Here is a 16,943-nt window from a genome sequence, read left to right on the forward strand (position 1 = left end):
CAACAGAACCAGAGATATCGACTTTTTTTTTTCCCCCCACACATTCTTCTTCCTTGCCAAAACCTGGTGACTACATTACCCAAAACGCACCTTGACCAGCGACACTTTGCCTCACGTGGAGATGAGGAGTTATTTACAGAGATCTGGTAACTCAATTCTCACTTCCCTCCAACTCCACACCCTGAGATCTTTTTTTTTTCATTTTCAAACATCTGCTCCCTCTGGAGCCACAAAGGGCTTTATACAACTCTTTTCACATATGTAGCAGTACTCCTTAAGACCCGTAAAATTGACTTTGATGTCTAAAATCTGCGCACTCCCCCTTTAAGACCACATTTTTGCCCAGAAGATGGACTGTGGATTTTGTCCGTCATTTCTTGCAGTGGAGTCCTACTACAGCGAGTAGTGGAGAGGAGGAATGATTACAAGTCTTTTATTGAGACGGACTTGAAAAAATCCGAACTTGTCCTTTAAGCCGTGTTTGCCTACAACTTAATGAGATTCCCCTTGTCAGGCTTGGCTGTGGATAGTGTGTGTGCTTTAGATGTATGGCGCTGCCACCGTCTTTACTTAGAGTTGATTTTTTGCACACAGTGTTAACTTAGGATCACATTTAGTTTATTTTGGCCTTAAATGGTCTACTAATGACTGCACACTTAGGGCCATTTAAATCAAACCTAAATAAATTATCACATTTACATATACACCAGGGGGTTTACTCATGACTATCTCTATATCTAGATTCTGTCGGCTACTTAACATAATTTTGCAAGCAGTTTAATTTTGTCTCCTGCTGCGGTAAAGCACTGAAGCCATCCGGCATGATGTTTTCTTGTCTTCAGCCTCTCTTTCCTGCGGCACGATATCGTCTGGACACCCAGGAAGGATGATTTTGAGGTTGAATGCTAATCAATGCTGTTATGCAAGATTTTAAAAGAACGTCTTGTTTGCAATGGCCACAACTGAAGAAAAAGTATTGACTTTTTCCTCCTTCATGGCTAACTGGCTGGCCTTCTGTGACTGATACTTTTCTGATACAAAAAAAAACATCTAAACGTGCCAAAAGATGTAACCTTCAAAGCAGTAGAAAAAGGTTACAGGAAGTGTATTCACTGAACTTACCTGGAAGTCAGTCACCAGGTCTCTTCCAAAGGTGCCAATGGGAGAGTCACGGGACATGGAGGTGACTGTGGACAGGAAGCTGCTGGACTCTGTGAGGTTTGGCATGGGTGATAGATCGTCTGTCCTTTCTCTCAGCCCCTCCCCTACATGGTCCAACTTCTCCATGAAGATGTGTAACTCAGTGCGGAAAGCCTTCATGCGAGTGTTGATGGTGTCCAGGACCTGGGTGTCTGGTTTGGATCCAGGTGCCGCCACTCCCTCCAGGCTCTCTCCTGTCGTCACCAGCAGCCTGCCCTCAAAGATCAAACTGTCAGTGTCCGTGATCAGTCGGTCAACCGTCTTCCCGAGCCTTTCTGCCTCTCGTTTCACATTACTGAATGACTCCCGCTCTTCCCTCCTGCGATTCGCCAGCTCGGTGGCGCTGAGCTCGCTGCCATCTGAGGGTTTGATGCTTCCGAACCCTGAGGTGGTTGTTGTTTTCTCAAACATGTCTTCAGAGTCACTCTCACCTCCTATAGGGCCCTCTCTCTTGGGATGGAGAAGAAGAAGACGCCCTGTCTCCTCGTCCTCAGCAGCCTCTCGCCGGCCCGCATCACTCTCTGCATCGCTCTCTCGAGGGCTGCCAGTGCGCAGGCCAAGGTGTGCAGCAAGGTCACAGCGCTGGACGTTTGACATGAGAACGCGGTTCTCGTACTGCAGCTTCATCACCTTTCCACTCAGCTCATTGATCTGCATCCTGGCTGACTTTAGCTCCTCCATCATCATCCCGCTACTGGAGCCATTTCCGTTACCCCCATTCCCAGGTTTAAACAGTCCTCCTTCACTACCTTCCTCTCCAACAGGCCCAGAGCTGCTGCTGGGGCCGAATTTGAAGCGATTGAGTTCAGATGTCAGCTGCCTGTTGTGGTCCTCAATCTCTGAGATGGAGCGGCGCAACAGCTCAGCCTCCTCCTCCACGAACTGGAGATGGCGACGTAGCTCACTGGCTGACTCCAGCGTGTCACCGCCATACGGCGACGAGGGCATGCTGGAGAAGGGTTCTCGCCCGAAGCAGTCCCTTTCGTACTGACACCGGATGTCTTCGTTTTCTGCCCTCAGGCTGCGGTTCTCCACCTCCAGCTCCACAATCTTTCTGCCCAGGATGTTAGCCTCTTCCTCCACCAGCTTGAGCCGTAAGCGCAGCTCAGCCTCTCGAGTGGTATGAGGGCCCCCGCCAGAGCATTCAGCCAGAGGAAGGGGGCTGTCCACGTCTCCGTAGACAGACTTGTACTTTTGCAGCTCCTGCTCCAGTTCATCCTTTTCCCGGCCCAGCTTCGCCATCTTTTTCCTCATCAGGCTGGACTCCTCCTTGGCGAACTGGAGCTGGCACCTGAGGTCTGCACTGTCCTCCTAGTAGGGTGATAAAGATGAGGATGACACGATGAAAAAAAAAATTTAAAACCGAAATAATGGATTTTTTGACCACTTGGGAGCAGCAGAAAGAAGTTGTGGACACAACATTGACATATCACCCTTAAAGTTGAATGTGAACTTCTTAGCAACTGTTAATTATTTACACATCTACCAGTTATGAAGCAGCATTGTCATTGATGCGGAATGGTGAGTCTGGTAACCTGATAAAATAAGTACATTGTTCACTCTATTTTAGCTTTGTTTTTGGTGTCTACCAACTCCTGAGGGAAAGATCTGGCTTCAATTTGTCCACCAGCTCGTCTCTGACTGTGTCTAACTGTGGCATTGAACAGTTGGTTTTTGGAGCTTTATAACTGAAAACAGCTGCCTGCTGCAGCCAAATATGACGCTATGAGAGCAGAGACAAAACAGTAAAGCTGCAGGCCAGACACCTGAACAGTGAGGTGAAACACACTATTGAGCTCCGTAAAACCGAGTGGAGCTGCCGATTCGGATGATAATTCTCTGTAGGTCCATTTCAACAAGCGACACCTTTCACACTTCCATGTTTTCTCTTCATTTCATGTCATTTGATACATGAATTTTATAAAAAAAGATATAGATTGTAGCAGCTTTAAAGGAATAAAGTTGGCTGTGTTTTATATTATTACTAATACTAATGTTATTGTCTGGAAATCCCACTGTCTCTCAAAACTCTCTGACTTCCCCAAGCCTATCTGTTGTTCTCAACCTCAAGCCATTTCCTTCTTAGGGAAGATGAAAATCTTTAAAAAAAAAGGTTGCAGATATACAGTTAAAACAGGAGAGAATAGTGCATTTGCTAGGGACTAATTTCAGCCGTGGATAAAGACACATTTGGTGCTATAGTGAGTATTTACGACAGCAGGATGATGTGTGTATGGGATTGAGTCAAAATGTATTAAAGTGCCGATGTTGTTACTAAAGGAACATGCACCCGGTGCAGTGTTACAGTCTTTGCATGGGATTTTTTTACAATAAGAAAAATAAAAAATATATATCTGATGTATCCGTTAACATAAATATTCAATGATTTTTTTTATTTTTTTACCTGACTTGTGGATTTCTTGTCTTTAAATGTTTCCCTGCTTCCTCGTCTCCTCAGAGCAGTCTGGAAAAGAGCAAAGAAGAAGCATTTTTGAGATGCAATTGATATTTTTCATATATCACGATGCCAGAGTTTACACAGACATGTGCAATACCTGACAGTCAGTAATAATGATAATAATAGTAATAATCAGTAATGAAACCTCATAACAGCAATGCGGTAGAACAAATGTGTTGGCTTACATCTACGTTGCCAAAAGGCCAGAGGAAAACCAATCTCTGGGGAGTTCTTATATAACATTTCCATCAGGTAGGAAGCACTTACTCTAATACAAACTGCAGATCACAGGACGTAATTACTGTCTGATTCACACACATAGCAACGGTAATAGCCTGTACCACTGGCCAACATCTGGTTACCATGCGAGTCTTAGTGCGAGTGCGTGGAGGGGCAGAGTGAATGGATACTGCATGTGATTTATACGTTGTCGTGTAAATTCTGCTCAGTATTAAGTTCAGAGATGCTTCAGCGCACAGATGACGAGGATGTTCTGTGGTGTCCTCTGTGGTATGATGCAGCGGGGCGCTTTAGATCCCCCTGAGAGCTCGGTGCGACGGACGTCTTATCCCGGCTCAGACTCAGCGGCACATGGCGCCTCCACGGCGCTCTGAGGGGAAAGCATCTGCCCGTCCGGTGGGGAAATCTGTCCCGTAGCTAAATCTACAGTAGGCATCGCACGCAAAGCCCGGATAAAACAGGGCCTTCTGCACGCCAGCTTAGTCCTACCCGCGAAGAAAATCATTCATTTTTATCAAGTCTGATTCTTACAGAATCAGCTGCAGCTCCATAAGCCAGGGACAAGATAGACAAGCAGTGAAAGAGAGGGAGGGAGAGAGGAAATGAAGGGAGGAGAGAGGGAGAAGAAGAAATTCCCCCTATATTAATGTAGAGTGCAGAGCTTTCAAGTGTGAACCTTTTTTCCAGGAACAGATTGCTGCCCCGGCAGAGTTATTTAAAGGTCCTGATGTTAAGTTAAGCCACAGCCAGGCTCCTTTCTAGGAAGCATAATATGATATTAATATTTCCGATCTCAAAGTCGTAATCGTATTTCAGTGTGGTCCTACTTCACGAGAATTTCAACAGGACAATCCACCATTAACAATTTCAATAACGCTGTGATGGATGATTGATTATTGGTTGATCTGTTGATTTAAAAAACAAACAAAATTGCTTAATCAGGTCAATGCAAAAAAATAATGAAAAATGCCTGCAACAGTTTCCAACAGCCTAAGGTGATGTCTTCAAATTGCTTATTTTTTCTGATTGACAGTTCGCAACCCAAAGATATTCAATTTATAATTTAAAAAAATCAGCAAATTGTTGCATTTGAGAATCTAAATGACAACTAATTGATGATCAAAACTGTTATCGGTAAATCGTTTACTAAACAAATTGTTTCAGCCCAAAATCCTCCTTTGGATTTGACTGTAGACTGATGACGATATTTTAACTATTTCATGTATTTGCTGGTTTACATCTCTTTGTCAAAAGGGCAGGAACCAATTTGCAACAGCAAATAAATTTTGAGAGGAACACAGCTGTGGCCAGATTACATTTTCTATTAAGATAATGAGAAAATGTTGTTAACTACTTTATTTGGCAAGACCCAATAATGTCGATACTGAACTTACCAGTGAAATGTTCACTGGCAACATGCTTCAGTTGTTTCCCGCCAAAATATCTGATCTTTCAGCACAATAAACAGTTGTGGTGCCTACAGCATGTTTCACCTTTTTTATTATTATTATATATACTGTAAATTTATTATTATGCTTTCTTTATGCTTTGTACGACGGCCATCCACCCTGACCACCACCCAGTGACGCTAAAAAATGTAGCGCTTCGTTCACTGAAAAAAAAAAAAAAAAGGATGCCTTTGAACATCCACCTTGCAACTATGTTTGTCACCACAACGTAATAGACAGGGTTGATCAGATCATTACGAAGGGGTGCATGTTGGAAAGGGGCTGATGACCCCACATATGCCCTTTACAGCTAAGGCCATCCGATGTGTTGCACCGGCTTTATGTGAAACCAACAGAAGGAAGTCTGGTTTCATTCCAGAGGACTTGTGAACGGTCGCGGTACACGAGAAGGTCAGCTCACTTGTGTTTAGATTGACTTTTTGCTGTAATGTGCTCTCATCATTTTGGATACCGCTGGTCAACTAGCTACTGGCTACTTGTCTATTTCCACTTTACATTATCACATTTTGCATTTTTAGATTTGGCTGTTTATTAATGTGAATAAACTGTGAGTTTTACTGTTCGCAAACCTTTTCGCCTCAAATCGCCTCTTGAGAAATGAATAACATGAAATGAAGTGAATTTTTCCGAACGGAAGATTATTCGTCACTGTTTCAGCCGCTGCAGTTTTAGCCCACAATGTACTTCCTATACTTCTCTCTACTCATTTTTACCTGGTATAAAGCAACCTCTTCGCTCTACAAGCTCTGTTGCCGGCCAAAATAAGACCAGTCGGACAGTGTGAATCATTCATGGCCAGACGGATGGAAAGTGTGAGGATGAGCCTGTTTGGCCTGGAGCAGGAGCGGACTCTGACTCAGCCGCTGGCTCTGCGACAGGAAGGAAGCGCCCCCTTAGAAACGCCACCAAAACACGAACATAACCAAACTATGGGCATTGACAGTTACAGAAAGAGATTTTTGTCTCCAGTTCTGTGAATGTTTTGTAAAATGAATGTCGTGCCCAACATCTTTCTCCTTGCCTTTTCAGATGATGAGGGTTCTGCAGCGCTGAATCAAATTTACTGGCATAGTTCTCTCCTGAGGTGTGTTTCATGGTCAATATTTTCTCATTTGTCTTTTACCTACATTATTCTAAAGCATTCCCTGGCTTTCTGACACACAGAAGAGTTTCTCTGTCTTGCCTCACGTAGCCTTCACGGTGTTTGAAGTCTCTGTGTCTGATCCAAACTCAACCTCTGCATTAAAGAAAGATCAATCTGCTTTGAGCTGAATGCGGCTGGGTTAACAGTACATGGAGTTCTTTGGGGAGACCCTTGCCCAGCATCATTTACACAATGTGTTTGACATGTTGCTCGTTCTAGTCACAGCACGAACTGACTGGTTTTCCCTTCAAAGGAAAGTAAACAGATTTGTTCATACCCATATTTAACTTGTCAAATTCAATTTTTCAATGTTCCAAATAGTTACACGTCAAAACGACTGAGCGTGATGACACATTGCTATTGTTCACCTTGTGCAAACTGCACCTCTGCTCATCTTTTCCTACAATCCCTCCATTTTTAAGCCACATCAGCTGCAGGAATCCTCTCCAAGGCTATAATTGTTTTTATCTGACAATGGCACATTGTAATTCATTGTTTACTCAATTTTTTTGCAGCTACCAAAGATGTGCGAACCCCCCCCCCAAACACAAACACAAAGACACACACACACACACACACACACACACACATGAACACACAAACACACATGCACACACACACACTCCCAAGGCCAGTATCTCCAGCACCAGTCATACTTTAATTCCCAGTCCTGGTGACAGAGCTAATCTCTCTGGGGAGACAGCGGATTAGAGAGCATCTTGTGCAACAGGGGGATCGCTGTTTACTGTGTACAGGAGTCAATTTGATCACAGAAACAGTGTGATAAGAGAGTAAAGGAACTGAAGATAAACCGATCAGAGAGATTGTCTGGGCCATAACCTGCAAATACAACACAATACCAATCGAAAAATGCCCCCGTATATCTGTTTGGTGTTCTTTTGGTACTAGAGATATTGAGACTTTACAAGAAGCAACTCATTCAATGTCTGACCCATTTCTGCAGTTACACAAACTATAGTAGCATGTTGTGTAAGTTTTTTTTAAACTTATATTTACTTTAACTCCAGCATGTCATAAAGTGCCGTACAATTACAGGCACTTTGACATTTATCCGATTTTAAGTACACTTAAAATGTATATCATGAAAACAAATCATAGGAACTAAATACAATGAGTACAAAGAGACCTTAAAAGGAAGGAAGGGAGTAAATAAATAATTGAATAAAACAAATGAAAGAAGAATAAAACTGAAAAAAGAGGGAAAAAACACTGATATTCATAAAACAGCCAAACTCATTAAAGTTGAAAATTAAATTATTCACATTTGTATTGCCAGTCACTTAGTAACAGCACTGCCACAACCTGAGGCGCTTTATTGCCAAACATATCGCGTACTCCCCTCATGAACTCAAGCATCAGCTACACCTAAAAACTTCCATTTGACGGCATGAGCATGAGCCCTCCGACCGGTAATAGATGGTTTCATTACAGGTTGTTACATTTGGCGCTGCTGAACGGGAGCGGTAAAACTGTCAGTGGCGCTGCTGGGATCACATTTTTCAATGTTCCTGAGTGGAGTTGCAGCTCAATGCAAATATATAGAGAGAGAGAAGACTTAAGTTTTAGTGGCGGGACCCCGCGTATACAACCACAATCCTAATCACTGTGTACAGGATCAATAAGATTAGCATTTTACAAAGGAAGGTCACACAAGCAGTGCAACTGGAGGAACAGAAGTGCAATAGAGAGGTCACAGGTCTTTCCCTGTAACAGCTGGGGTATCGCCATACTGACGCACCCTCAACCCTCATTCATGGTGAGAACAGTACTGGTGTGTGTCAATCCCATTTTTATTTTTTTCCTTCCTTTCCATTTATTGACCTTTACACGAGTCCAGCAACGTCGTTGATCAATGGACAGTTTTTTTTTTTTTTTAAAAAGGATCAAAATTGATGCAACAAAACCAGAGATATCGTCTTTTTTTATTCCACGCATTCGTCTTCCCTGTCCAAAAGCTGCCGCCTTCATTACCCACAATGCAACTTGACCGTCCACAGTTCTAGTTGGAGATTCGGTTGTGTTATGCTATACAACTTTTTTTCCCAAATGCAGTGGTACTTCCCCTAGACCTGTAAACAGACTTTGATGTGTAAAAACCAAGGAGTTCCCCTTTAAGATTTGCCAGATATTAGGGATCAATATCACAATATTAACGAGAAAATGTTTTTTATTTTTAAATATATTTTTATTTAACATTATAATAAAACACTGCAATTAACTGTGCACCACTGTTTTGCTTTAAATCAGACATAGTGTAAAACAAACAACCTAATAACTCATTTGTTAGTTTTTAATTTAATTTTTCTTGGGATGATTAATTTGCACAACAGAATTTCATAGATATGCAATGAAAATAATTCAATAATCCTGAATCCCATTGTTGATTTACATAAAATGAATCTACAATAATTTTGATACCTGTTTAATCATTTGTTCGGCTCAAGCTTTTCAAATGTTATCTTTTTTCTGTTTTATATCGCTGAAAACTGAATGTCTGTGGGTTTTGAACTGTTGGTTGGACGAAAGAAACAATCTGAAAATGTCACCTTCCGCTCTGGGAAATTGCGATGGGTATTTTCTCATTACTTTCTGACATTTTATAGACCAAATGATTAGTCGAAAAAAAGAATGAACAGATTGATTGATAATGAAAATAATCACTAGTTGCAGCCCTAATGGCGAGACACAACCAGGTACTTTGCACGACTATTGCTCTACAATTACACTCAACCAATGAGATTATGTCTCCTGAGCAGCTCCGCCTTAAAACCTCAATCTGCAACACACACACACACACACACACACACTTCCAGTGTTTCATTTCTTCCACTTAAACACACAACTGCACTCATGCACACGGAAATAAGCCCACACAGGCACAGACGCGCACTCGCTTCCCTCGCCATCATCATTTGAATGCAGTGCTCTCACAGGCCTGTTGGCTTGGGTTGGTGGCAGTCGGTCATGCAGGCTGGCAGGCGGCTCCAGCTGGTGTCAGAGCTGGCCGTAGTACTGGTACGGCTGGTTTTACTCCCCTGGGCATCTGCCAGACTGCGGGATTAGCAGATTGTAGTTACACAGTCGTTACACTGCTGGGACCGAGGCGCCGAAGCAGGCGCTGTGGGCCCTCGCTGACTGAATGACTGACGGGTCTGTATTTCACTGGACTTCTCCTGTACCGCCTACCTGGACCCCCTCATCCCCTTTTTTTTTTTTAAATTTACTCTGTCTTACTCCTTCCCTCCTCTACTCCCTTCTCCTCTTCTTCTCTCCTCTCTTTCTTCCACATCTCCTTCCTCTTACTCTGGCCTCACACATCACCCGTGAAGGACATGTGAAATGTAGGGGGCTGCTAATGTAAGTGAGTCTGTGCGCTCACTAGTGTGTTATCCTGTCCCTCTGAGAACCAGCTGGACTTCAGCCACGAAGGCCTAAATTTTAAGGTAAGGATTAAGGTTGAAGGTTAAGATGAGTATTACGGTTTGATTAAGTTTAAAGTAGGGATGAGGTGGAAGTAAGTTTAAGCTTTGGATTTGACCTTAAGATGAAGGTTAGGGTTAGGACAAGGTTCAGGACAGGATAAGGATTCAGTGTCAGCACTTCAAGGTGAAGATTTAGGTTAGTTAGAAGTTTAGGGGTTAGGCAGCGTCAGGACCAAAAATATCAACGCTCCATCGAAGCTGCAAAGTGAGAAAACACAACTATTTGCTTGTGTTTTCTTATATTGTGTGAATCAGTGAGTTGAGCCTCAGGGCCACCGTATATTTGATTGCCCAAGCCAGTGCACTGCTAGATAACATTGTCAACGATAGTTGACAAGGGTTCAACTTCAGGTTTAAGCCCTCCTCTTTACCAATGCAGCAGCCTCATGGAGAGAGTTCAGGGTTACAATTAGAATTAGGATTAGGTTTGGGCCACAGAAGGGTTGAATTCAAGGCAAATTCAGGGTAAGGATTTGGCTTTAAGACAGAGATCAGTTGAAGGTTCTCGCAAAACCAGTTACACGCGTGTGTGAGGATGCTTGCATGCGATCGCGTTACGGCGCAGATGTGCGTGACACCGCTGTTTATGGTCAACAAATGCAGTCCAGCATTACCCTACTCTCTGCTACAATTACAGAAGTGAAGCTTGCTGATGCGTTTTGTCGTCCCTTAGTGTCAATCCGAGCCTCAGGGGAATACATGCAACAGATGAGTAAAAGCACAGCGTTCAATGGGCAACATTGGCGCCGAGGGAAAACACACTGTTCCTGCTGCTACAGCCTCACTACATAATCTTGGAAAAACTGGTGGGTTCAGGGGGGAAAAGAGGAATATTGTGTGCCCGGACACGCCTGTCTGCGTAAGACACTGAGGCACTTTTGGAGCAAGTGCCGGCATGACATCACATAGCGACATCACCGAAAAATTCCCAATTGATGGGGGGAAAAAAACATATTTTGTGGGTGGAGGATGTGTAAGAATGGGAACACGGCGAGTGTCTTTTCGGCCGCATCTGTACTCAACAGCTTGGCCTATTTAATATTTTTGCTCAAAGACTGCAACGCGGCGCAGAGAGCGGCGTCTGGCTGTGGTAAATGGGATTTAACAGGAAGTGTGGTGTGACCAGCGAAAGGGGGGCGGGATGGAGGGGTTGGCGGGGGACCGGGGGACCGGGGGACGGGGGGGGCGGAGCACAAAAGGAGCTGCGGCGGCCGCTGGATGCAGATAAAAACCACTTCTCAATCCTGACACAGGAGCCTAAGACTCCAACACAACAGAATAAATATCGCTCACCCGGCGGGAGAGCTCAGAGAGATAAGTCGCTGTGAAATGTTTAGAGGCAGATTATATTAGTGGGATCGGGATGAATGAGCCCTCAATCTGGACTGTAATCCGTTTCAATAAATTAATTAATACAGCACACACACTTGACTGAATGCAGTTGTGTCAAACACTCTCTTCGAATCATTTAATTTAATTTTTCTCCATCCACGGACACATTCTGGTGCAGGGAAGCTTTTTCTTCTAAAGCTCCGGCTTCAACATGATTTACGACACCGTGTTATTGTGATAAGGACGATCAATCTTTGCCTTGCAGCACCTGCAGTGGTCTAAATATACTACATCTATATATTGCTACATCAGCCGAATACGATCCATGCAACCCACTGGAACTCAATTTGCCGTTGAAAATGGTGCGCAAACGCCAGGCTGGCTACAGTGAGGCTACTGCAAATAGCTGTGGCATTGATATTTCGAAAAGCCGTAAACCAATCGAAGCTGACTGAGTTAAAGTGACCCAGTGGAGTGCGCTGCCCAGACAATGTGCACACCTGTGTTTGTGTCACGCCTACACCTGCAGTCGTCAGTCTCCCACATGTGTCTAAGATCGTGAGGTGCATGTTTTTTTGTGCTTTTGTCAGTGCATCCCGCCGCATGCGTGTATGAAGCACTCGCGGGTTCATATAATACTCCCAGTGTGTGCACGTGTTTGACAGGCTGGACGCCGCACGCTGAGGTCACTCCAATGTCAGGCCATCCCCAGTGGATAGGGGCATCTTGTAAACTCTGGCCTCTCTACCGCTCCGGCATCTTGACATCAGTAGCTGTCCAGAGATTGCTCTCCAACCCCTGTGGTGAATGTGAAATCCTTATCGTTGGACGCAAGAGAATCATGCTCTTGAATGCAGCAGCTGAGCTGTGGCCAGGACACCAGGCATGAGACTGCACATGAAACCTCCACCACATCAAACCCGAGGACATTACAGAATGTTTTTATATTTGGTCAACTTGAAAATGGGCATGTTTCGAAATGAAGCGCACCACTGGTTAACATTAGACATCACATAGGTTTAATACACATGATCTTAAAGCTGCACTTATCAGTTTTTATGTTAATAATAGATCAAATGACTGTGTGTAATGTGAATGGGCTTCTTGTAGTGGCAAAACCTACTGAGAATTATCATACAACCCTGCATTTCCACTCAGCTCTACGGCGTGTTGTAGCATCTTTCAGCTCATTCATTTGTTTTTTTTTACAGCCGCAACTTCACCGTTTTGGTTCACTCTCATCATCGGCTTTATTGGCAGCAGCCGTTTTCAGTTATAAAATTCTGAAAGCCCCTCGTACACCACCTGCTCAGCAATAAACGGCACACCGACACAGTTAGCGACTAGCTGGTGAACGTAGCGGCTAAGGAGTCAGGTATTTCCCTCAGGAGATGGTGGAGAACAAAACAGAGCTAAAAGTAGAGTGTATATTGAATTTACATTTGTCAGATGGACACAAACATGACTCCAAATGAAAGCTAATGTTGCCCTGTGCCTGTTCGATCTGTAAATATGCAACTATTTTCTAGCACTTTCGCTACAACAACTTTACAAGGTAATTATAATAAGTCAATGTTGTGTTTGCAATTTACTTTACTGCCCTCAAGTGGTAAAAATGCACATGTTGATGCTGTACTTTATCCTGCTGGCATATAAGTAAAAACATCCATGACTGGGTTTCTTGCAGGATGATATGTTCTTATTTTATTATATTTTCGAGGCAATTTACTTTTTTCAGAAACCTTCATACTGTTATTTAATTTTTCTCAAAACTTTCAAGGATTTTTGAGTCCGATGGGAACAGTGAAAAACATCTCTGTCATTCAGTAGGTAGACCATGAAACTAACTCTGCTATGGAGAAATATTTATTTAAATGGAATATTGAAATAGACTGGAAAATGGATGAAAACAGAAATTCCTGTGGTTGATTAGATTAATGTGCTTCATGATATTTTTGTAATGTAGAATTTAACGTTTGTTTTAAGACTTGAACAAGAGAAGTTTGAAAGCTGCTGGGAATCAAGGATTGAGTATGTTTCACCATTTAGATTTCTCCTTAGTTCTTAAGCTACACTAGTATTGTCATCATTAATATTTATCTACCGTATTTGTATTTTTTTCTTCTCTCATTTTTCTTTCTCCTCTTACTCTCTTTTGCTGTAATTTTATTTTTATGAAATTGTTTTTTACATACATGCACATATGTACACATATACACACAAGTGTAAATGACGTATATATACAAATATAAGACTTTAAGTGTATATGTATGCATATATATGGCAATGAATTGGAATACACTTTTTTCTGTTTTGTTTTTGGTTAGCTTTTTCTTCTCTAGCTCTAAATGTGAGATGGGAATAACCGGTTATATAAATCCTAGGAATAAGGACCTTCTCCCACTCCATGAATACAGCATAATATTATGGCCAAAATGTTATAATTGTAAAATATGTAAGGTCCTTGATCCGTATCATTGCGAAAATCTAATTAACTGATTATTGGATCAAGGAGTAACTGCCAACCATACTTCAAACAAATCGAATTATAAATTTTCAAGTTATCTAGTTATCAAACAAAGAGGAAAAAAGACCCAAGAAGCCCATTCGCAGTGTGATATATACTGTACTATATACCTTGTTACTGCTTTAGCAATAAGCCTGTGGCAATAAAGGCTGTGAATTGACAGGTGTGTTTATGAGGTGTCAACAATGCTTCTATTCTTGGTTGCCCACTAAAGACTTATATGTCCTATAGCAGCGTATAGAGTGAGAAAACAGTCATTCTCCTGGGAATAGCCATTGGTAGCTATAGAGACCTACCAGGTTATATATCATCCTGTACCGCAGCGTGAGCACAGCATGCGTGCCCTTGTGTGTGTAAATGAATGTGTGTGTGTGTACGTGCGTGCGTGTCTGCAGGAGGTCGCGTGTGAGCAGCGGTGGGTCACTCCCATACTGTTCCTCTTCACTAAGCCAGCCCCGACCTCAGTCTGAGACCCGACATGCATTAAAGAGCAGCACAATGGAGCTTTTATGGGGCGTGTCACTCGGCTCTCACTCATGCTTTACAAATCTCCCTCAACGACCCGGCAGCCTGGCACGCTGTGTGTAGAAAACACGCTGCCACGCTGCCAACTGGCACCAACCAAAAAGACACAAGGTTGAGACAACTTTTAGGTGAGACAAGAAATTCCCCCAGGAGTTTTTCTCCTAATCCCTTGTACAGTACTGAGCAACGTTGTTGTTTCATGCTGATCTGAAATAAAACAACAGGAGACAGTAATCAGCTATTAATAATAATTAGCAATTTTCCTGATTGGATGATAAGGGCTCGGCAATTTAGCAAACATACTGTAAATAACTGGCTGTTAGAGTGCCTTTTCCTCCACAGTGAATCAGGTTTAACAGTTTAACACAAGATCAGCCTTGTGATAAGTCACTGTGTGCGTGTGTGTTTGTGTGTGTGTATATGTGTGTGTGTGTGTGGCATGCATGATACATTAACTTGCTGGCAAACTGGTTCTGGCATGCCTCGAGTGTGTAACGCTGAATCGGCAGATCCCACGGTAAGAAGGCAGCAGGAGAGAGAGAGAGGAGAGGCTATACTTCAGCGAGCGCTCCCATTAGCAGCTTTGGCTTCTCTGAAATGTATAATTACAATCAGCTCCACCTCGGGGGCCCCTCAGAACACACAGGCTGGCTGGATTCGTTTTCGTTCTGTCATTTTAGCATTTTTATTTTAGCGTGTCTTACAGTGCATGAAGCAGTAGTGGAAGCTACATATTCAAATATCGGCACCCGTAACCGCTGACAAAGAGTTCTGTGCCACACTGCTTTCGCAATATATTTGGGACCCTTTAATGAGAAGAGGTAGAAAAAAAAGGGGGATTAAATAGAGCGAGAGGAGAGGCAGCGAGGATTCTGCGTTATCTTTGTCGAAATAGGAGCATATTAGACCGGGCAGAGGCAGATAAGGAGGAGGGCACGTGGAGTCTTCTTATATGGTGTCAGGCTACCGAAGTGTGCGACCTGTACACATCACGGAGCCCACACCGATAAGGAAATGAAATGTGTGACAAGCAGCTGTTTCTACGGGCACTATACTGCCAATACCCATGAATAAAGCACTCTTTAATTTTTTGGGATTAAGACGATTGGAGAAACTGACTCAAAATAAAAAGAAATACGGATGAAGTATTTGAAAAAAAGATGGACTCTGGTCACGTGTAGTCAAGCGATCACCTTATTGATCATCTTCTGTAACTAGCTGAAATTTCTTTGTTGTTCAGTCAGTACAGTGTACCAGCAAAATATATATGAAGGAATATACGGACACAGGATTATAAATTAAATGTAGGTATATTTTTATGTATATATGAGAGTAAATGTTTGTAATATCAAACCTATTTCTATTTTTATAATAAAATAAGTATTTAAAGTATGAATTATTAGCATATGCATTTTAATAAGTGATTTAGAGATGATTGTGGGAAATATTATAATCTCATAATCCTCTGACTTTGATTTACTTAAATGTTTTCTTTGGATTTTTTGTTAATTATATTCTAAATCAATGGTACGCGACCTATGTACCTACTGACCACTTACTTGTGACTCTTCCTCACATCTTGCATATGTCAATAAGTACCGAGTAGCACCAAATTTGTTTTTTTTTCTTCTCTGACTTTCATTTTAAACATTTTTAGAAGCCTAAAGAAGTAAAGGTATCCAGTTGTCACAAGAAACCAGAAAAAAATACATTATTTTATTTATCCGGAACCTGTTTGGTCTTCTTTCCTTTCCCTGTAAATCCTATTGAGACTCCTCAGGTTTATCTAATACCCCTTGGAGACCTCCTGACCCTCAGGTCGGGAACCCCTGCTCTAGATAAGCTGGTTTTGACCTTTGCACTTCTCACTATTGTTTGCGGGACTCTTCACTTATGCTCGTTCTGCCAGTACACTCATTTTAAGTCTCACTGGAATACACAGACTCCAGTACAGCCAAAAAAGAAAACCTGTATTAATCCATTATAAATTCTTTTGACCATCGTCAGAAGAGAGTCAGAGGCTACTCTGGTCGGGTGCCCTGTGAACAGCAGCAAAGCTGGGAAATCTTCTCACAGCAATTAATGACCCATCGTCTGGCTGGGCTGTCCGTCACTGGCTGCCATGGTAACGGACGGTTTCAGACAGACCAATCGAAAAATCTGACCTGGAAATCGAAAGGCCGAGACCAGGATCGGGGGGCAGGCAGAGAAATGTGCAATTAACTCAACATAATGGATACATTTTAAACTTAAAAAAAAAAAAAAAAACGAAAAACATTAACTTAGCATTTACTGTAGTTCATGTTCCTGTCTCTCAGTGACAGGAAGTCCCCGATTGTACTGTAAATGAATCATTTCTGAACTGCATGCGATACGTTATTTCATAAAACATTGTGGCTTTTAAGAGCAATCTGGCAGACTGGACGCAGCCAGGATAAACAGTCAGCTGCCGTGGGCCTGATTTCACCCCCTCACTGATGTGGAGGGTTGACAAGTGCAGAACTGGCAACCCCCCCCCCTGTGCCTCTGTGACGGAGCTGGTGTT

The 16,943-nt window shown here is 42.7% G+C and overlaps 1 protein-coding gene across 1 annotated transcript in view; it reads right to left on the bottom strand.

The window, feature by feature from the left end:
* Nucleotides 1-16,943, bottom strand: part of LOC120799040 (microtubule cross-linking factor 1) — a 68,165-nt gene that overhangs the window by 35,374 nt on the left and 15,848 nt on the right. The window contains exons 3-4 of the mRNA XM_040143878.1: nucleotides 3,605-3,664; nucleotides 1,123-2,511 (exon numbers count right to left, since the gene is read on the bottom strand). Coding sequence (XP_039999812.1) covers nucleotides 1,123-2,511; nucleotides 3,605-3,664 — 1,449 coding nt within the window. The remainder of the gene's footprint in view (nucleotides 1-1,122; nucleotides 2,512-3,604; nucleotides 3,665-16,943) is intronic.

This window comes from Xiphias gladius, chromosome 14 (genome assembly GCF_016859285.1).
Source record: "Xiphias gladius isolate SHS-SW01 ecotype Sanya breed wild chromosome 14, ASM1685928v1, whole genome shotgun sequence".
Classification (NCBI taxonomy): Eukaryota; Metazoa; Chordata; class Actinopteri; order Istiophoriformes; family Xiphiidae; genus Xiphias; species Xiphias gladius.